The sequence below is a fragment of the Pseudogymnoascus destructans genome, assembly GCF_001641265.1.
Source record: "Pseudogymnoascus destructans isolate 20631-21 unplaced genomic scaffold scaffold_1, whole genome shotgun sequence".
Lineage (NCBI taxonomy): Eukaryota > Fungi > Ascomycota > Leotiomycetes > Thelebolales > Thelebolaceae > Pseudogymnoascus > Pseudogymnoascus destructans.
The window spans coordinates 2144892-2165666 of record NW_020167520.1 but is presented as its reverse complement, the minus strand read 5'-3'; the positions used below and the strand labels follow the sequence as shown (position 1 = coordinate 2165666).

General features: G+C 51.0%; 9 protein-coding genes across 9 annotated transcripts; 4 read left to right on the top strand and 5 right to left on the bottom strand.

The window, feature by feature from the left end:
* Positions 1 to 732: 732 nt before the first annotated feature.
* On the bottom strand, positions 733 to 1288 carry VC83_00585 (uncharacterized protein). Its single transcript, XM_024464275.1, has one exon. The coding sequence runs from the start codon at positions 1168 to 1170 to the stop codon at positions 799 to 801; it is 372 nt and encodes a 123-aa protein (XP_024328213.1). The 5' UTR covers positions 1171 to 1288; the 3' UTR covers positions 733 to 798.
* A 250-nt stretch (positions 1289 to 1538) lies between these two features.
* Positions 1539 to 3041, bottom strand: VC83_00584 (uncharacterized protein; the record flags this gene model as incomplete). Its single annotated transcript, XM_024464274.1, has 2 exons — positions 1987 to 3041; positions 1539 to 1907 (listed from the first exon to the last, which is right to left on the bottom strand). The coding sequence occupies exons 1-2, from the start codon at positions 2134 to 2136 to the stop codon at positions 1539 to 1541; spliced, it is 519 nt and encodes a 172-aa protein (XP_024328212.1). The 5' UTR covers positions 2137 to 3041.
* An 867-nt stretch (positions 3042 to 3908) lies between these two features.
* Positions 3909 to 5439, top strand: VC83_00583 (uncharacterized protein). Its single transcript, XM_024464273.1, has 3 exons — positions 3909 to 4098; positions 4155 to 4620; positions 4711 to 5439. The coding sequence occupies exons 1-3, from the start codon at positions 4042 to 4044 to the stop codon at positions 5238 to 5240; spliced, it is 1053 nt and encodes a 350-aa protein (XP_024328656.1). The 5' UTR covers positions 3909 to 4041; the 3' UTR covers positions 5241 to 5439.
* VC83_09586 (uncharacterized protein) lies at positions 5440 to 7796 on the bottom strand. The gene is made up of 3 exons (XM_024472999.1): positions 7263 to 7796; positions 6237 to 7206; positions 5440 to 6179 (listed from the first exon to the last, which is right to left on the bottom strand). Exons 1-3 carry the CDS (start codon positions 7663 to 7665, stop codon positions 6173 to 6175), a joined length of 1380 nt encoding a protein of 459 aa, XP_024328767.1. The 5' UTR covers positions 7666 to 7796; the 3' UTR covers positions 5440 to 6172.
* A 30-nt stretch (positions 7797 to 7826) lies between these two features.
* TCA8 (Succinate--CoA ligase [ADP-forming] subunit alpha, mitochondrial) lies at positions 7827 to 9373 on the bottom strand. The gene is made up of 7 exons (XM_024464272.1): positions 9159 to 9373; positions 9069 to 9097; positions 8881 to 9007; positions 8769 to 8831; positions 8688 to 8713; positions 8197 to 8640; positions 7827 to 8147 (listed from the first exon to the last, which is right to left on the bottom strand). The coding sequence occupies exons 1-7, from the start codon at positions 9311 to 9313 to the stop codon at positions 8008 to 8010; spliced, it is 984 nt and encodes a 327-aa protein (XP_024328655.1). The 5' UTR covers positions 9314 to 9373; the 3' UTR covers positions 7827 to 8007.
* Positions 9374 to 9714: 341 nt separating this feature from the next.
* On the top strand, positions 9715 to 11460 carry ELP3 (Elongator subunit; the record flags this gene model as incomplete). The annotated part of the gene is made up of 1 exon (XM_024464271.1): positions 9715 to 11460. One exon carries the CDS (start codon positions 9715 to 9717, stop codon positions 11458 to 11460), a length of 1746 nt encoding a protein of 581 aa, XP_024328654.1.
* Positions 11461 to 11934: 474 nt separating this feature from the next.
* On the top strand, positions 11935 to 12684 carry VC83_00580 (uncharacterized protein; the record flags this gene model as incomplete). The annotated part of the gene is made up of 2 exons (XM_024464270.1): positions 11935 to 12138; positions 12424 to 12684. The coding sequence occupies 2 exons, from the start codon at positions 11935 to 11937 to the stop codon at positions 12682 to 12684; spliced, it is 465 nt and encodes a 154-aa protein (XP_024328216.1).
* Positions 12685 to 13022: 338 nt separating this feature from the next.
* Positions 13023 to 14872, bottom strand: ADE13 (adenylosuccinase ade13; the record flags this gene model as incomplete). Its single annotated transcript, XM_024464269.1, has 5 exons — positions 13023 to 13630; positions 13680 to 13949; positions 14049 to 14150; positions 14218 to 14377; positions 14474 to 14872. 5 exons carry the CDS (start codon positions 14870 to 14872, stop codon positions 13023 to 13025), a joined length of 1539 nt encoding a protein of 512 aa, XP_024328299.1.
* Positions 14873 to 15183: 311 nt separating this feature from the next.
* On the top strand, positions 15184 to 17784 carry URA7 (CTP synthase ura7). Its single transcript, XM_024464268.1, has 5 exons — positions 15184 to 15261; positions 15398 to 15430; positions 15495 to 15597; positions 15655 to 16126; positions 16174 to 17784. The coding sequence occupies exons 1-5, from the start codon at positions 15237 to 15239 to the stop codon at positions 17299 to 17301; spliced, it is 1761 nt and encodes a 586-aa protein (XP_024328300.1). The 5' UTR covers positions 15184 to 15236; the 3' UTR covers positions 17302 to 17784.
* Positions 17785 to 20775: the final 2991 nt, after the last annotated feature.

Sequence of the window (20775 nt, the reverse complement as noted above, 5' to 3'; positions counted from 1 at the left end):
TGTAATGGCACCTATAGGTCCACAGGACACTTCATTATACTCAAGCTCATGAGTTTGATAATTACGTTGACATCCCTCTCTATCCGGCCTTTACGCCCAGAACCATTTCTCCCACCCACGGCGCCACCTTTTCTGCTATTTCTTTCGAATGATCTGCGCACGTCAGCAACGCTCCCCTAATCTCATCCCCGTCCATAGCCTCCCAAGACAGCCAAAGAAATGAATAAAACTTACTGAGGCAAAACGCATGCGGTATTCCCGCCTCGTCAATCTCAAACCTGACACCCCCCTTTCCTCCCCTTTTAGCCATAAGCGCATCCCTCGTCTCCTCGTCAACAAAATGGTCATTCCTCCCAAAGTACAACATCAACCGCGTCGGCTTCCCCTCCCCCTCCTCCACATCCGTCCCCCAAACCTCCTCTCCCCACACATCCTCCGCAATCCCCAGCATCTCCTCCCTCGCCAACTGCAGCGCCCTCCTCACCCCCTCCTTACTCCTCAAAAACTCACTCGTCACCTTCGCCGCCTCACTCCCCTGCCCCGTAATCGCGCCAACCACGCTTTCCAACCACGGCCTCGGCAGCGGATACAGCCCCCCGCGCGCTAACAGCCCCGTTACCTGTGGCACAAACGGGACATAGCGCAGGAGCGGGGCGAGGACAGCGCCGGAGGGGGACTGCGCGATGTCCGTTATCGTGGGGAAGAGGATGATTGCGCGTGTCGTTGCGCGGGTGGTGGCGGGGAGCTGGGAGAGCACGGAGAGCGCGAGGTAGGCGCCGACGGAGTGGCCGAGGAGGGTTAGACTGTCGTGAGGCTCGCCGGCGCAGGGACCGGAGGGGATGCGTAGACCGAGGATGGTGGTGAGGAGGGCGGAGGTGGTCTCGGAGAGGGAGAGGAAGGAGGTTTGGGGGGTGGAGGGGAGTTGGGTTGGGGTTGCGGATCTGTGGGGGGTGGGGCGAAGCCGGGGAGGGTGAGGCAGCGGATGTGGATTGCGTCTTCTCCTGATGGGGAGGCGGGGAGACCGGTGCGTAGGGCAGAGAGGAAGGGGGCGTAGTATCCTGGGTAACCGGGGTTGCCGGGGAGGAAGACGAGTAGGTGGTGTTTTGTTTGTGCGGAGGTGGAGGGAGAGAGCGGGGGGAGGTAGATGGGGTCTGCGGGAGAGGCGCACATGGTGGGGTAGGCTCTATTTGAGGTGTCTTTGGTGGTGGGGATTGGACGTGGAGGGGGTTGAGGCTTTTGTATAAGAAGGGGTCCCTGGAAAAGGGGTGCTGACTAATCAATCACATGCATGCGTAATTTGAACCCCTGAAGACAACAGTGTTGAGCTGGCCATGAAAAGGCTGTACAGTGTCTGTTTTATGAGGGGGTTCGGCCAAGTAAAATAGAGGAAAGACTACACCGTGCAATGGGATTTGTGAGGTGTGCACGTTGCAATGTTGTCTCCAAAGATGTTGTGATGAAGCCTCCGTTCCCCAGCATATTATCGACTATCACATTAACCCACCATCCAAACTCCAACCGTCCCTTTCCACCCCACCCTACTCCCCCTTCTCCCCATTTTTCACCTCCACCTCCACCCCCTCCCCCTCCCCCTCCCCCTCGCCCTTCATCACCACTCCCCTCCTCCCCCCCGACATCCCAACCTCCCCCCTCCCCCCTCCACTAACCGGCAACACCCTCCACGCCCACCGCGCAACCCCATACGTCGCCACCGCCCACACCCAAACCCCAACCCCCAGCGCGCCCGTCACGCACAGCACAGGCAGCAACACCAGTAGCGCCAGCCCCGTCCAGAAGAGTGTGAATGCTAACGCGGCCAGCCCGGCGAGCAGCGCGACACCGAGGATGAAAGAGGCGAAGAGTAGGAGCAGCGGGAGGGAGAGGAGGAGGTGTGCGAGGATGAAGGACTGGAGGGGCGTGTTAGCTGGCTGTATTATAACGCGGGTGAGATGGAGGGTGGAAAGGGGGCGTGGGAGAGGGACGTACAGCGAGGAGAGGCTGGTCGTGAGCGAAAGCGCGGACGTTGGTGTATACCGCGCGCCTGGCGCCGGGGCTGATAACACGGTCGAGGAGGGTTCGCGCGCGCTCCCGCACGCTGGGCCTGCCCTGGTATGAGGCTGGCGACGGGGTCGTCATTGCAAGCTGTGTGACTGTGTCGTGCGTATGGCGGTGTCGACACGGTTCATGGAGAGTAGGGTACTGGAGACGCGAGATGTTCTGGCCCACTGGACAAAGACGGCAGGATTGATGTTCGAGGGTGGATTGAAGCTGTGGTCGTGGAGCTCTCAGTCCTGTCTGTGGAGTTGGCGATGACGTTACGGACAAGGGTAGGTCTGAGTAGTCATGTGAGATCAGATAACCAACAGTAAAGTCGTATCACGTGACAATTATCACATGACTGATACATATGTTGGCTCCACACTCCGATACGGGGGAGTTACCTGTGTATAACTATTTGATCAACGAGGAAATATCTACTTGGTAGAATTTGAGGATGGGGACCGGACGGACGACCATGTCAGTAAATACCATGTACTATACTAGACCATCCACCATCTGTTCTTCTTCCCACAAATTACATAACGCCAGAGCGAACAACAGAGTGCTATGAGTCTAGTAGGTGCCTAGTCATCAACGCCCCAGGGTCAACTCCTGCCACTAAACATCCATATGTACTGTACGGAGTATAGTAACGAATCCATGGCAAGGCAAAAGAAGGCCGATCGTACAGTGTTGTGTTGGCACAGAGTATAAATTTTTGATTAGGATCAGCCTTATAATTTACCTAATTAGGCATTACGGACTGAATTACGGCTGTAGCCCTATTTAGTACTACGGACTGACTTAGTAATTGACGCACCTCACTACAGCTGCCAAGACTTACAGACTACGGTGGTACAGACGGGATTATTAAACTACAGACTGCTGTAGAGGCTACTACTCGGAACACTGCTCCTTTTATAGGTTATAGAGGTGTTCCTCTAAGCTTAGGGAAGAGCTTAGTATTGTTAAATTCAGATAGGAAATCAGAGAAGGCAAGGGGGCTAGGGGCTACTAGTAGCATACTTTCTAGGTTAGATGGCTACAGCTACTGCCATCTAAGGCTATTTAGAAAGCTAGATAAAGGAATAGGGGGGCTATAGGGTATATTTAGTAGATTCGAAGGCTTAATAGGAGGCATATTAGCCTAAAATGTTAACTAGAATGTTGAATAGGGGGTATGCATACTATAATTATCATATATAGATTAATGGAATTATCACAGCTAACCCAATTCAATTTAACTAACTACTTATAGATAGTAACCCTAGCTGCTACAGTGTAACAGCTGCTATCCTAATTAGGCAATTATGATGCCAAGCCTACTAGGGTTTATATTTCCTACTACGGCTAGTTTTATAGGGCTGCTACAAAATAGCAGCGTTATAGCAAATCTAAATTGCTCTAATGGCGGCTAAAAGCCAAAGTTTGATCTAATGGAATGGTATGGCATGCAGTTAGCAATCCCGTCCTGTCCCCACTAGACTACGAACGACAATCATTCTTGTCATCGGTCCATATAAAGTATATCTCTTACTTCTTACTGTAGTTAGCAAAACGACGACTCAAGATCTCACATACCGGCAGTTAGTTTTTTCCCTCACCCGTCCTCAACCAACAAACCAACAGGACCAGCACCAGCGTTATAATTATTATCATTGTAACAATTGTAACACGCAATTAATCAACAATCGATCGCACCTTCTTCCCTATTAGCAATCAGCTTCTTGGCCGGCCGCTCCTCCCCTCTCTGCCCCACCACCACCAACGCCGACACCAATCACGGATGTCTGCCCTCCGTGCCTTCCCCCCCCCCACCCTCCTCCTCAAGAACGGCCACTGCCAATTCTACCCCTCCATATTATCCAGAAAGAACAAAATCAAACAACGCTGCAAAATAATCGTCCGTCTCGTCTTTGCGTCCCATCTGCCGCTACAACAGTACTATTCACAGTTACTCTCCTCCCCAATAATCAGTACACCAGCGTCTCAACGAACAAAATGGCCATTGGTGTCGCGATTATAGGCTCTGGCATCTTTGCCACTGAGCAGCACCTCGTGCGTCCCCACTCTACCCCTCACAACCACGGCATCCAAACTTACCCCTCCTCCAGCCCGCCGTAGAATCCACGCCCCTCCTCAAACTCAAAGCCATCTTCTCGCGCTCCCTCGTCGCGGCCACCGCCCTCGCCACCGCCGCCAAGGGCGACGTGGACACCTACGCCGACGACAACAATGGCAAAGACTACGCCGCGCTCCTCGCCCGCTCGGACATCACCGCGGTTATCATCGCACTGCCCATCAATGTGCAGCCTATGTACATCGAGGCCGCGCTCGCGGCTGGGAAACACGTGCTCTCCGAGAAGCCGATTGCGAATGACATTGAAGCGGCCGAGAAGCTGATCCACTTCTATACCGCGCTGAAGGAGAAGGGAAGCAAGGCGTCGTGGGGGGTTGCGGAGAACTTTAGGTTCCTGGCGCCGTTTAAGTTTGCTAGGCGGGAGATTGAGAAGTTGGGAGGAGTGGTGGGGTTCAGGATTAAGGTGTTCCAACATGTGAAGGCTGGGACGAAGTATTTTGGTGTGTTCATCCTCCCCCCATTGCTGAAGATGAGAGCCCAAGAAGAGAAGGCTGGCCATGAAAGCACATACTAACTGACTCTCCTCATAGAAACTGAATGGCGCAAGATCCCTTCCTATCAAGGCGGCTTCCTTCTTGATGGCGGCGTGCACTTCACAGCCGGCACACGCCTCCTCCTCGGCCCCCTCAACCGCCCCGTCTCCCTCTCAGCATACACTGCGCTCATCCAGCCGCACTTGCCGCCCATTGACACTGTTAACTCGATCTGGCAGACTACCAAAGGCGTATCGGGGACTGTGCAAATCAGCTTCGGCACATCGCTGAGTGGAGATGAATACACCATCGCTTGCTACGATGGCAGCGTGAGCGTGAGCAGGGACACGGTTAGTGTTCACAACGGGGAGGAGAAGGACGGCAACGTGACGACGCGGGTACTTCTTTCTAGCGGAAGCGGGGTGAAGGCCGAGGTGCATGCGTGGGCTGAGGGGATAGAGACCGGGAAGGAGAATTCCCTGCAGAGTCCTGCGGAGGCGTTGGCGGATTTGGAGTTGTTGGAGGCTATGATAAAGAGTGGAGAGGGCGAGGGGGTAAAGATTGTGTTGACGAGACAGGATGTCTAAAGCCTGTGTGCCTAAGTGCTATAACCAAGCGAGGGTAGTTTTGACGAGGGAGGGGTAAAGGCCATGTGCCTATATGCTAATATGCTCAATGGAAGTTGCTGAGAGAATCAAGGAGATGGGATATGAGTATATCGCTTACATCGCTACACTGAGGGACTGGGTCGGAATCATGGCGACGCGGTGCATTACGCACAGATACAGCAGTATTCTATAGCTATAGCATTATTCCGTAGCTATGACATGGCATTACTCCTTAGAATCAGTCACTACATATCCGTCAGTGCGAATCATGCAATCCCTTTTTCGCAGCGAATACGCAACATGCCTCACAGTTGGTAGAATCACAGGACAGCCAGACAGGTCTATATCATCCGCCCTCTGACATGCTAATCATCCGCAAAAGTTCAACTTGCAGTAACACATTTACCACGCTCATCACAATAAACCACATAAATCCTAGCCAAACACTCGACAAGCACTATGTGCAAAACAATCCACTCCCTCCACCGGTGCGGGCACCCCGCCTCCCCCATCCCGCTCTTCTACCGTTGCCGCACGCACGAGGAGCTGGACGACGCGGAAGCGCGGAGGGGGGCTGAAGAGGTACAGAGACATCTCCTGTTTGACTGCGCAGCTTGTCGGGAAAGGGAGGGGGAGGGAGGATATGGAAGCATGAGGGGAGATGTATAGGGTGCGGGCGTTGCATCGCTCGCGGGGGATGGAGGCGTGATGGGTGGGAATGGAGTGGACGGAGTGTCAACTGGTTTCTCATAACCAGTGAGTAGTCCCCAAAACAATCTGTAGTTTTGTATCTACAGAAGTTTTGCTAAGCCCAGCGCCCCAAAAAGATAACAAAATGCAAGCCCACGCCGTATTTCCAGCTTATTCTGCGCCGTATATGCTCCGTTGTCCCGCTTTGTAAACACCTTACGCTAGAATCTGTGTGTCGTTAGCAATGGGAGTTGGCATTATGGGGCTAGGTATAGATAGACTCACCGAATTTCATACGACCCCGCCCGTGTCATATACCGCACCCACTTGACGCTCGAGTAATTGCTTTTCTCAAACACCTTCAGGTAGCGCACCAGCAGGCCCGAGCTCGTAAACATGAGTAGGTTAAAGTTCAAGCTCAGCGGCGGACGCGACCAGGCCTTCTGGTTCGTCATGCTGGTCAGGTTCGCCTCGGCGCTCAGCACAAACTCGTTCTGTCCCGTGAAGCGCGGGATCTTCCACACGATGACGTTCTCGCTGGGCTCGTACTTGGCCTTGCCTTGAGTGGAACGTTCAGTGATGCGCGCGGTGTTAAGGGGTGTGGGGATCTTGATGACGACGTTGGTGGCGAACAGCTTGGACCCGTAGTTGGCGCGGATGGCGATGCTGTACTCGACCTTGGTCTTGCCGATCTCGTTGACGATGGCGTGCACCTTGAACGGCAGGTTTACGTTCTCCGTCGCGCGGTAGCGCATTAGCTCGAACTCACCGTCTGGCGGGATGAAGGAGATGATGCGGTCTGTGTCGAACTTGCCCAGCTTCACGCACTGGTGGAACTGGCAATCCTCTAGAGTCACGCTGCCAGCGGCCGCCTTTGTTGCTTTGCTGCCGAGGCGGTTGCCAGAGGGAAGAGATGATAGGCCGTCACCGTCGAGAAGGAGCCGGTCATTTAGCCCGAACTTGCACTCGGGGGTGCCGGAGAGGTAGGCGCGCATGACGATCTGGCCGTTGACGTCGGCGCGGAGGACGGTGCCGGTCGCGGACATGAGGAGATTGACATCTTCGATTACGTCGACAAAGGCCTCGTTCTTGCGGTACTTGACGTCTGCTTTGCGCCAGGAGAGCGCGCCTGTGGCCTGCATTGTGATTTTGGCCGAGTCCTCCATCATCCGCTCCGACTTCACCCCCTCAGTTGTGATGTACATCTTCAGCGTGTCGGTCTCTGTGTTTTGCGGATACCCAAAATCGATAACCTCTGTTGGTGATAGTCAGTGTCACTCCTGATTATGTTAAGTCCGAGGAGCAGCGTACCATCTAAGAGCTCGTATACCAGCACAAAGTTATTCTTGACGGCCTCTTCATCGAACTTCCCAAAATATCCCTTCCCAAGCGCTATAAACCGGTATAAAAACTCAAACACCAGCGCTGCATTGGCATTGCTCTTCGTTATCGCCACCAGGTATATGTTCTCATGCTTGACATGGCTGAATGTGGTGCTTCCCAGCGTCAATATCGGTGACCGCACTTGCGCATTGGATATGACCTGGATTCGAAATACGTCGGCTAGTCGTGGCCGGCAGTCATTGCGGAAGGCGCGGAATATAAGATTCTCGCCTTTCTGATTAAATATCAGTATGCCAGAAAGCATAGTGACGGAGAAGGGCGTTGGTAGATGGCGAGTGCGAAAGGAGTGCTTATACCTGGCGATGTCCATCCAGGTTTGGCGGGGAGCTTCGTCTCGATATCACGGAACCTGCCGCTACCCCAAGAACATTGGATTGTGGGGAAAGCAGAAAAGGGGCGGACGGTACGGACACCAAGCTATATTTTCGATTCTGAGACAACAAGCTACTAATCAAAAAAGTTTGGGCATTTTTAGGCAAGGCATTTATTCTGAAATATATATCAATGGCAAAGAGTATCATACTTCCAACCAACGGACGAAGAGTAATTGATAGGTGTACAGGAGATTTTATTGACCAAATAAAGTCGACCACATCTCGTCAAAGCCCGTATTAATGGCTCTCTAATTCACAAGTCTAATCGTAGCAATACCTTAAACCAAGTCGCGTCTCACAAACTCCGCGTGCAGGGTCTTGCCCAACATCGCCGGGGATCTCTCGACGATGACGCCAGCAGCCTCTAATGCGGCGATCTTGGAGTCTGCGCCGCCTCGTCCGCCGCTAACAATGGCACCTATTTCCCGTTAATACATACTGAAGTGTGGAGGTTTTTGACTACGTACCCGCGTGGCCCATTCTGCGTCCGGGTGGGGCAGAGATACCAGCGATGAAGCTGACGACTGGCTTGTTGGCAGTGTTGTACTCGCGCAAAAAATCCGCAGCCTCCTCCTCAGCAGATCCACCGATCTCACCAATCATGATGATACCATCAGTCTCCTCATCTTCCAAGAACACTCTCAAGCAGTCGATGAAGTTTGTGCCGGAGAATGGGTCGCCACCAATGCCGACAACCAAAGACTGGCCAAGACCAGCCTGGGTGGTCTGGTTAACAGCCTCGTAGGTAAGAGTTCCTGAGCGGGAGACAATTCCAATGCGGCCGCGCTTGTGGATGAATCCAGGCATGATGCCAATCTTGCATTGTCCAGGGGCAATGATACCGGGGCAGTTGGGGCCAACGAGACGGGTCTTAGATTGAGTCTTCAGGATGTCGGTAATGCGGACCATGTCTAAATATATAAGTATAGCACGGTGAAAGTGAGTATGGGTTACTAACCATGCTGGGGAATTCCCTCGGTAATGCTGCATTCACGTCAGTACATACAAAACTAGTATGGATGATTTGGCTTGAACATACCATACTACCAACGGAATCTCGGCGGCAATGGCCTCCTCGATACCAGCAGCGGCGACAGGTGGTCTAGGTTCAGTCAGTTTGATGCCGCTTGTACCCCCAGTGTGCGTCTTACGGGACAAAGATAGCAGATGCGGTTGCGCCAGCCTCCCTCACAGCCTGCTCAACGGTCGCAAAAACGGGTAGTCCAAGATGCGTTTGGCCAGCCTTCTTGGGGTTTGTTCCTCCGATAACGTTCGTGCCTGTGAAACGGGGTCAGATATTTTGACCTTGTTTTTGTATCGGGTCAATTCGGGAACATACCGTACTCAATTGCTTGCTGGGCATGGAACCTGAAGGGGAACATTAGCATGTGCCCATCCAACGAATACTCAATGGGTGAGATGGACTTACGTTCCCTGCTTGCCAGTGAAGCCCTGATACAAAACACGGGTGTCCTTGTTGATCTTGAGGTTGTTTATGGTCGAGGCGTAAGGCGACGTGGTGTAAGCTTGCCTCCGAGTCGCCGCACGGAGCGCCGGCTTTGAACAACGTGTAAGGGCCTGCATCTTGTCGACGACAGTTGGGGATGGATAGATTGAGGAATGTGAGGTATAATTTTATACTGCTCAACGAGGGTTCTAGGAGCTTTCCCGTAAGAGACATCACAACGTGGTTTAGCGTTATTTCGGAACAACTTATAGCCGCTCGTTCCAGCTCAAATTCCGGAAGTAACCATTTGTGGTATATAGCGATTTGAGCCTCAAAAATTTCTGGCCAACCCCACCACATCAACATAACGAATACACCTAGAATAGGTTTAACTATTCAGAGTTATATTATATCGTTATAGGGAACACTTAAAACTTGAGCCAGCGAGTTTTATACAACAAACTCCCCCGTACGGACGCACTTCGAAAAGTTTCGAGACCAAATATTTAGTTGAGAAGCCCTTATCACTGTCGCCACCATGGCGACCGAAACTGCGACAATGCTCATGCCAGAGAAGCGCCGCCTCCCAAAAGACCCAAACCTTCCACCAGAGAATGAACGGTATCTCAGAGCCTGTTCCGATGTGGCGAGCGCGCTCATTCAAGAGCACGAAGCACAGCAGGACCCCTCCAAGCCGAAAAAGGATATCAATTTGAACAGCTTACGAGCAAGAATGTCCAAGAAACACAGATTAAGCAATATCCCGCCCCTTACAGCAATTATTGCCGCTATTCCAGAGCATTATAAGAAATATATCCTGCCGAAGCTGATTGCAAAGCCAATCAGAACTTCTTCTGGAATCGCAGTTGTGGCTGTGATGTGCAAACCCCACAGGTGCCCTCATATTGCATATACAGGAAATATTTGTGTTTACTGTCCTGGTGGCCCAGATTCTGATTTCGAATACTCAACACAATCATACACTGGTTACGAGCCGACGTCTATGCGGGCCATCCGAGCCCGATACGATCCATATGAACAAGCAAGAGGACGGGTGGACCAGATCAAGTCCCTGGGCCACAGCGTGGATAAGGTGGAGTATATCATTATGGGAGGGACATTTATGTCTTTGGCGGAAAGTTATCGAGAAAGCTTCATCTCACAATTACACAATGCTCTGAGTGGATATCAAGGCACAAACGTGGACGAAGCTGTGCAAGCCGGCGAGATGAGCAATATTAAGTGTGTCGGTATTACAATCGAAACACGGCCGGATTACTGTTTGCAACCCCACCTTACCGACATGCTGAGATATGGCTGCACGAGATTAGAGATTGGGGTGCAATCGCTATACGAAGATGTTGCAAGAGATACCAATAGAGGACACACCGTCGCCTCAGTAGCGGAGACTTTCTGCTTAGCAAAGGATGCCGGCTTCAAGGTCGTCAGTCATATGATGCCTGACCTTCCAAACGTCGGGATGGAGAGGGACTTGGACCAGTTCCGCGAATACTTTGAGAGCCCTGCTTTCCGAACAGATGGCCTGAAAATCTATCCTACTCTCGTTATCCGAGGGACTGGTTTATACGAGCTATGGAGGACTGGGCGGTACAAGAACTACACACCGAATGCGCTCATCGATATAGTGGCTCGTATTTTGGCGTTAATTCCTCCATGGACGCGAATCTACCGTGTTCAGAGAGATATTCCGATGCCATTGGTGACTTCAGGGGTTGAGAATGGCAACCTACGAGAATTGGCGTTGAGCAGAATGAAAGACTTCGGAACCACCTGCCGCGATGTTCGCACGCGCGAAGTTGGAATCAACGAAGTGAAGAATAAGATTCGTCCTTCGCAGGTCGAGTTAGTCCGTCGCGACTACGCGGCAAATGGTGGCTGGGAGACTTTCTTGGCCTATGAAGACCCGAAGCAAGACATTCTGATCGCCTTGCTTCGTCTTCGCAAGTGCTCCCCAACTCACACTTTCAGGCCCGAATTGACCGGCCAACAAACTAGTATGGTCCGCGAGCTCCATGTTTACGGCTCTGCAGTTCCGGTTCATGCCAGAGACCCAAGAAAGTTCCAGCATCAGGGTTATGGTACATTGCTGATGGAAGAGGCGGAGCGCATCGCCAGAGACGAGCATGGTAGCACAAAGATCAGCGTCATTTCAGGCGTTGGGGTTAGATCTTACTACGCAAAACTTGGATATCATTTGGATGGTGTATATATGTCGAAGGATATCAAGAGTCTGGAATGCGATGACAGCGATGACGAGTTCTAAATGTTACATGCTCTGAGGATCTGGGCTTGGAGTTTATAGTGTATGGGAAATATTCGATGGCGATCGAAGGATTGGAGGGGTGAGGAGTTTGGATATTATCTGCATGGGCCTTACGGGACTTGGGACCAATGGTACGATGAAATCATAGGCTTAAAATATCACTTGGTACAAACTTCACTTTGACAACAACTTTCTTGGTCTTCACCCAAAGATTTGTACTATTTCGGTGGCTAAATCAAATATTTATCCGCATGCACGCGCTTCGAGGGGTTGTTGCCGCATGTGCAGCGTGTACGTCGGTTGTGGTCTTGCGTGTGTTAGTTTAAGACATGGAATGGAATAGAGTGTAAAGGGGCACACGTACTTCAAACTATGCGGCTTCGGCGAACGAGACCTCGGCGAACGAGACCGCCGCGTCATGGGCCCGCCTCCTATCCTTGAACTGCGCATCACCCCGCCCCCGTGCCCGCCGCCATGTCGGCCTCTGACGAAATGGCCCTGCGCCTACGTTACCCATACTACGTGGTACATTGCTCGCTATGGGACGCGTCACGCGACATCGACAGCGTGGCCATGGAAGGCGACGGCAGCGTAGGCGGCGGGGAGCGTCGCAACCAGCAGCGTCGGCTAATGGGGACGCTGGTCGCTAGCCCATTTGTGGGCAAAGACGAACGCGGGGTCGAGGGGTGTTTTTTCTGCTTCCCGGACCTGATGAGATGCAGGGCCAAAGACGACGGTAGCCTTTCAACCTAACGAGCGGTCCTTGCATGATGGGATGTTTGAACGAGACGGCAGCACTAGAGACATTACACAACTGGGTTGAGTTGAGCGCTAGTGCGTCCCTACGTATGTTCCAACCTTCCGCTTGGAGGTTGAGTTTGGGCTAATAGAAGGTAGATGGGAGGGGATATGGACTAGGGGTCCATTCCTCCCTCCCGGCGACTGCCAGCTAACGGTGTTCAGTCATACCTCGCGGTGGCCTTCCAAACTGCTTTCACGAACAAGGCGCCATCGGACGAGGTCGCGTTCCACTCTGTGCATAGTTTTGACTATATCCGCCAGGCGATACTGTGTAATGCGGACACGGGTCTGGAAGGGGATACGGGGCATCCGGAATGGGGCCGGGTACACCAGTGTACAGATATTGATAAGTTGAGGGAGTGGGCGAACCAGAGAGATATATATAAATATCGTAGCACTATGCCGTCAGATACGGTGTTGTGAAGTAGGCAGAGTTTCTCACGGGGAGAAACGTGCATGGGGCATGATCTGGGTGAGTTTTGTGGGTGGGGCATCTCGTCCTGGTCCTGTGTCAACTATGGGATGATAAATATATTAGTTCGCTGGTTTCTAGTCCGTTGTTACAACCCAAGTTCACTGTTTGTTGTAAAAACCAAAGAATTCAAGAAGTAGTAGCATTTTTTCCAATTACTACAATATAGCCAATTCTAAAATAGAGGCAGGAATAATGAGAACTGCTCGTCTCTTCTCACCGGCGATTGGCGGGTTGATAGCGTACCACTTGTAAAGCCGCTGACGCAGTTGAGTGGAGTCGAGAGAAATCAGACGTTAAGTTCGGCCGTGGTCGCTTTCTCGATGAATGCCTTGTATGGCTTGATCTTCTTGTCCAAAACGCCTCCCTCTGCACAGAAGCGCTCGACAATTTCAACGCTGCGGCCGGTATACAGCTCCGCCTTGAGCATGTCGTCGAGTCCCACCCAGATTGGCTTGAAGAACTCTGTGGCCTTAATCCTGGCTACCAAGTCATTTGGCTTGCCGTCATTCTTTACGGAGCGGCCAGCTTGGTGTGACAGAACACGGATCTGTTCATGAGCCTCCTGCCTCGACTCTCCTAGCGCAACCAGCTTCATAATGATGCTCTCGGTGATCATGAATGGGAGCTCCTCCTGAACACGGGCGTTGACACGGTTGGGGTACACGACCAATCCATTGGATACGTTGTCAAGGCCAATAAGGATTGCATCTGCAAGAAGGAAGGTCTCCGGAATATCCATGCGGCGGATGGCGGAATCATCCAATGAGCGTTCCATCCACTGATCCGAGTGAGTAGCGGCAAAGCTTGCCGGCTTTGACATCAGCTCGCGAGCGAGACTGTAGATTCTTTCAGATCGCATTGGGTTGCGCTTGTAAGACATGGCAGACGATCCAACTACAAATGTCAGCTCTGATCTTTATCATTGTTCTTGGAAGTTTCTTACTCTGGTCCTTTTCAAATGGCTCCTCAATCTCCTTGAATGTTGCCAGATGGCGAATATCACCAGCGATCTTCTGGGCAGTGGACCCGAGACCTGCAATGGCATTGGCAACGATCAGGTCAACCTTGCGCGTGTATGTCTGAGTTGAGACATCATAGCACTCTGAGAAGCCGGTCTTCTTGCAGAGCAGCTCGTTAAGCTTGTCGCACTTGGCGGTGTCGTCACCAAAGATTTCCATGAAGGATGCCTGAGTGCCAGTAGTTCCCTGAGCACCTGGTAAAGACCATTGTTAGATATTGTTCGAGAAGATTCATGTTTTTAACCTCCCTTAGGAATATACGTAACCCTGGAAGGTGAACTTGATAGACGTACCTCTGAACTTGAGTTCATTTCGAACATGCTCGATATTGTCCAGATCAAACATGAGGTCCTGTGCCCATTGTGCAGCACGCTTTCCAACAGTGATCAACTGGGCTATTGAGAATAGCTGTCAGCAAATATCCCAAAGAAAAACATAAGGGGTTCCACTACGTATACGAACCAGGCTGGAGATGAGTATATGCCAGAGTTGGCTCTGCCTTCCACTGCATGGCGAACTGCGCCAAGTTCCAGATAACCTTTGCTAGTTTCGGGAGAAGAAGGTCAATACCGTCTCTCATGAGCATCAGCTCCGTGTTGTCAGTGACGTAGCAGCTTGTTGCCTGATGTAAATGAGAGTCAGCAAAACTATCTGTTTGGATTGAAACGTAATGTCCCACCATGACAAAAGGTACAGATGCTGGGTCTCAAATACTTACTCCGTAGTGAATGATGCCAGCTGCTGCTGGTGCAACAGCCCCAAAGGCATGGACATGGGCCATGACATCGTGGCGGCGCTTCTTCTCCTCCACCCGAGCAACCTCAAAATCAGCGTCAGTCAATTCGAGGTGAGCCCTCATCTGCTCTAGGGCCTCCGGCGTAATGGTCTCGATGCCGATCTCATGCTCGCTCTCGGCAAGGTACAGCCAAAGCTTGCGCCAGGTCGAGTGACGGGAACGTTGGCTGAAGAGTTTGGACATCTCCGGGCTACAGTAGCGCCCAGTCAACGAGGTCTGGTAGGCGTCATAGTTGAACGACGTAGGCGTGGCCTTCAGCTGGTCGAGTTTTTGCTGCATCTCAGCAATCTGGGCCTTGAGGCCTGCTTCGTTGTCAGCCATTCTATGTTGATTTCGAGGTGGTTGTTGTTGTGGAGGAATGGAGGGGTTTGGTGGGGGGAAGCTTGGACTTTTGGTAGTGGTTATGTGTGCGATAAGTGAATTCCAAAAACGTCGATAAGAGAAATTCGTACTCCATCCGCTCCAAGAGTAAGCGGGCCCCTTGCATAAATCACATGATCTGCGTGTAGGCTGAAATTCAGCCTTGTTCGTCCGATAAGGGATTAGTGGCTGCCTTGAGTCGCGCCCCACCAGAAAACAAAATATCTGAGAAGCGGGCGAGGCCTTCTCTCTTCCCTTCTCTTCTTCCCCCCTCAGCCAGGAGCTGGGAAAGGGCAGTGCTACGAAATTATTAACTGCCAGAACGATGAAGTATGTTTTGGTATCTGGAGGTACGTGACAATCCTTTTTTATTCACTGTTGTGGCTTTAAATGGGTCGGTGGAATCACGAGAGGACCATGGGGGAGGGGCCATTGCACGACCTGAAGACTTTAAGGAGGAGAACTTTGCTGACGTAGTGCTTATAGGAGTCATCTCCGGGATTGGAAAGGGCGTCATTGGTGAGTTCTATTGCGCGTTCGGCTGTGGCGTGAGGGAATGGCAGGCTGATTGCGCTTGGTGTAGCCTCTTCCACCGGCTTGTTGCTCAAGACTATTGGGCTTAAGGTTACGAGCATAAAGATCGATCCTTACATGAACGTCGATGCCGGAACCATGGCGCCTACGGAGTAAGTTCAACCCATGTTTGACCGGAAGACAAGAGTCGAGCTGACCATTCTCCCTAGGCACGGTGAAGTCTTCGTTTTGGACGATGGCGGTGAGGTCGATCTCGATCTAGGAAACTACGAGCGCTACCTCAACATCACGCTGACGCGCGAGAACAACATCACGACGGGCAAGATCTACCAGCATGTCATTGAGCGCGAGCGTCGCGGTGACTACCTTGGACGTACCGTCCAGGTCATCCCCCATCTGACGGACGCGATCCAGGACTGGATTGAGCGCGTCGCACGCGTCCCTGTCGACGACACGAACGAGGCACCGGATGTCTGCATCATTGAATTGGGCGGGACCGTGGGAGATATTGAGAGCGCGCCCTTCATTGAGGCGATGCGCCAGCTGAGACGCAGGGCAGGAAAAGACAACTTTCTCCAGATCCACGTCTCACTTGTGCCAGTCATCCAGGGAGAGCAGAAGACGAAGCCAACTCAGGCAGCGATCAAGGATGCGAGAAGTGCTGGGTTGAGCCCGGACTTGGTAAGTCTGTGTTTCTAATGAGAGAGGTGCACGCTTAACGGTGTCAGATTGCGTGCCGTTGTGACGTCCCGCTCGAGAAGGCGACGACAAACAAAATCGCCATGTTCTGCCAGGTTGAGCCTGAGCAAGTCATCGCAGTGCACAACGTGGCTTCCACGTACCACGTCCCCCTCCTTCTCGAGAAGCAGGGCCTCATCACGACCGTTCGCGACATCCTCAAACTCGATGCCGTGTCAAAGTCTGAGCAACTCACCGGACGCGGTCAGCGCACCTGGGCGGAGTGGAAGACGCTCACGACGTCGCAGGACCGCCTCTTCGAGACCGTCACCATCGCCCTCGTCGGCAAGTACACCAACTTGCACGATTCGTACCTTTCCGTCATCAAGTCGCTTGAGCACTCGGCGATGCGCTGCCACAGGAAACTCCAACTCCAGTGGGTTGACGCTTCTGACCTGGAGGACGATGCCAAGACCGCACGCCCAGCAGGCTTCCATGCTGCCTGGCACCAGGTCTGCACTGCGGATGGTATTCTCGTTCCGGGAGGTTTCGGCCTCCGCGGCACTGAGGGCATGATCAAAGCGGCCCAGTGGGCTCGCACGCAGAAAGTCCCCTACCTCGGCATCTGCCTCGGTATGCAGCTTGCCGTCATCGAGTTTGCGCGCCATGTGTGCGGTCTCGAAGGCGCCTCATCGACAGAGCTCTCCGAGCAATGCGCCGAACCCATCGTCCTCTTCATGCCCGAGGTTGACCGCTCCGCCATGGGCGGCACCATGCGTCTCGGTATCCGCCCAACCATTTTCCAGCCTGGGTCGGAGTGGTCGCGCCTGCGCAAACTGTATGGCGACCGCACGGAGATCCGCGAGCGCCATCGCCACAGATACGAGGTCAACCCCGATTATGTGGAGCGCCTTGCGGCTGGCGGCCTGACATTCGTCGGAAAGGACGACAAGGGAGAGCGCATGGAGGTTGTGGAGATCAAGGATCACCCTTGGTTTGTCGGCGTGCAGTACCACCCTGAATATCTGTCGCGTGTTCTCAGCCCTAGCAGGCCATATCTCGGCTTCGTTGCTGCGGCGTCGGGATGCCTGGACAAAATTACGAGGGAGATTGCGGATCTGGATGCTCAGGCACAGGCACTGGGACTGGGAGAGCGCTCGGAGGGCGTAGCTATGTAGAGGGCGTGGTTGCAGGAGTACGTAGGGAGGCGCGGGCTTGGGTAGGGGTTTATAACGGGTACCTGGACTGCAAGGGGTTACTTGAATTTCAAATATTGCAAGAACTCATCCGGCTCCTAATGGCGAATTTATGATTTCGTATTTGGAGGGGTTAAGATGAATCATGGGCGTCTGTCTCAGTACCTTCAAGGGTGTTTGCCTTGTCTGTGCGGCTGCGGCGGATGATAGATACTATTATATATGAGGCCAACGACTGGTTTGGGAATAGGACTGGGAATGAATTTTTGGGCTCGAGTATAAAAATGAAAACATGATTGATAGCTATATAGACTATGAAAATACAGTAACTATGCATCCTCATCTTCCTCTAAATCCTCACCTGCTGATACCACGCCCTAATTCCTAAGATATATAAGATATCGTAGTGTAGATGGTGCTAATCTGTTCCGTTTCTTTATAATAATATCGCCACCAACACTAAACACTCGCTCAGATTCCGCTGATGTAGCAGGAATTGCTAAATGATCTTTGGCAATTGCGGCAAGTATTGGATATTGGTATTGCTTACTTGCCCAAAACTTGAGTATATCAATTTTAGGCCCAAGAGTTGGCTCGTTCATCTAGCGCTTCCATTCTAGATCTAAATCTAGCTGCCGTTGTAAGACATATAGCTCATCCTTAGAATCAGAATTCTCACCTTCTAATTCCTCATCTTGGATACTTTCTATAACCTTTGCTACTTGGATGTCTAATGCCTTGCCTGAATATTTATAATAACAGTCTTGCCATTGTGCTTTTGCCCGCCTTTTTCGCGTGTCTTGGATGCTTTTTAGCCAAATAATATCCAATACGTTAAAGTTATAACATGGGTCGCATATTGTAGCTATACTTGAATGACTCCGCTGTTGATTTGTTACAAGTGTATAATACTCATTAAGCTTTTTTAATGCTGCTAAACAAGCGTCCTATATTGTGCTATTCTCTATATATCTAGCTCTAAATACTTCAAGCTTTTGCGTCATTCTAATATACTATATAACAGCATAATTTAAAGTAGGATAAGAAGAGCCTTGTAGCTTCTCTGTTAGGCGTATAAAGATATAGAAAAGATCTAATAACGCCTTCATCGTTTGCCAATCTTTTGCTGTTAAAGCTATATCTTTCATACTTAAATCAAGCTGTTGAGATGCACAGAGATCTGTTATTAGACCTTGTAATCTTAATGCTAAATGAAGCATATAATATGTTGAGCTCCATCGTACTGGCATATCGAGGCTAAGCTACTTTTGCAGCTTCACATTGCTTTTTTAAGGCATCCTTCCATGTCGTCGGTTGAGAAACACATATATATGACGCCGAAGTTTGCTAAGAATAGCTACTGACTCATTTTCTGGTAGTGATGGAACTCGGGCAGCTCTATACTCAAGGCGGTATGCGTTTGGCTCATCTGCTAGTACTGCCTTTAATGATGTTAAAGCAGCTTGAACAGCAGGGTTTATAATGTGCCCAATACATCTAACATCGCCTTCTTTTGTTGTATATGCCCATGGTTGCTATAATGCAGTTTCGTTCTTGCATGCTAAGTTCTCATATTCTAAGAGCATGGTAGTGTTTGCAGAGGCGTTATCATGAGTGATAGTAAAAACTGCAGGAGTAATACCATAGTCGTCTGTAACAGCTATTAACTGTCCTGCAAGATATTCACCAGAATGGATTGGCTCTTGTAGCTCAATAACATCTAAAACTGTACATCGTAACTGCCACTTATCAGAGATCCAATGTGCTGTTACTACAGCGTATTCAGAATAGTTGCGTGCAGACCAACCCCAGCTGTTACGGAAACCCTAGGGACGCCTCCAGCTACAGATGCTTGCGAGGTTGCCAGAGTGCCTGACCAAAGAATCGCCAGCGACTACATGCAGCAGCTATCTTATGTAAATTTATGCCTCGACAAATTACTCGGGCGTATCGACGCGGCTTCGCCTCCTGCGACTCTCAACAACCTCGTCTTTCCTCATCCTGATGATTATCCCAAAAAACAATTACAATTGGTGACACCCTATTATTATCAACCAAGTTCCTCAACATCCTCAACTTCTTACAACCCCAGCGCCCTCTCGCTTCCTTCGCCCCAGGCGGATCGTTCACACCCACCGACTCGGAATCCAATAGCCAGGGCACCCCAGGCCAGGCGGATACCTCCACAGGTTCAGCTAGCGATGTTGCAAGCAACAGCTCAATATCATGTAATAATTCCACAGTCCCTGCTAGCTCTCCTAATCCAACTTTCTCGGATAGTCACCCTCTGGGCTCGTCCTCAGCAACATTTGCAAGACGCCCTTCTTCCCCTATCACCAGCGTTTATCTCGGCACTCCCGGCATTCTACTTATCTTATCATGTTATCAGCAGTTCATCCGAACGTTATGGCTCACGACGCTTTTGCGGTGCATACAGACTATGCTCCTAATTCAGATCACACTACACCTGGTTGGCCACATGGAGAAAGTCCTTGGGCTGCCTCGAGAGTTCAGGGTCCAGGAGGTTGGGGGAGAATATGCTGGCATTCTGAGTAGTGAGGCTGGCCTCCGACTTCCCCGTATGGTTGTCGGAGGTGTTGGTGTCGGAGAGGAGATTCGAGGTGCTGAGGGGGGATCTTCAGGGAGGGGTGGCTGGAAGGAGCTTAAATTGCTAAGGAGCAGTATTCGACAAATTACGCATACAGAATAGTATGGCGTGGTGAGTTTGGGTTAACAATGATCAACGAACCCATATAACATATAGATTCATTTGTAACTACCATAAATATATGAATGTTATTGGTGCATACCCCTTTATCCGCCAAGGACCAAGCCCTTTTTCAAAGGTTATTGAGCTATCTTGTCAGACGTGGTATCTGCAGGTTGTCATAGGGAATCTTTATCATATTCTAAAAATAAGTTATGAGGATAAATGTAATTAGATTAATGAAGTAATTTAGCGATAAGATAACCAAACTTAATATAACTGTCTTCTAGTTATAATCTTCTAGTTATACTCGAAAATACCACCGGAATACTTCTGAAGAGATTTACTTCACTGTAATCGAAGATTTCTCATAGGCTCGAGCATCATTGACGTTCCGTGGCAAGCATGCCAAGACGTGACCCGGCTGGTATCACGTGCGACACGTCATTGTGCCCGCCACCAGTCCCAAGCCACTCGTCAAAACGAAATATTTACGATAAGGCCGCCAACAAAGGGGAAGCCTTCTTCAGATGTGACGTTTCAAGTTGGGTTTCTTTCGAGATTTCCCTGATTGGATTTTTTTTTGGTAGAATAATAGGCATTAAAACTCAATATAATTAATAATTATAAGCTCTGAATTAACATCCTGAAAAATAGTGAAACGCTCATTCCACATTGTGCTTGAGAAATCTGACTTTTGACCGCTTATTAGCGCCAATCAAGTATCGACATAGCCCCCCCCACCAAGA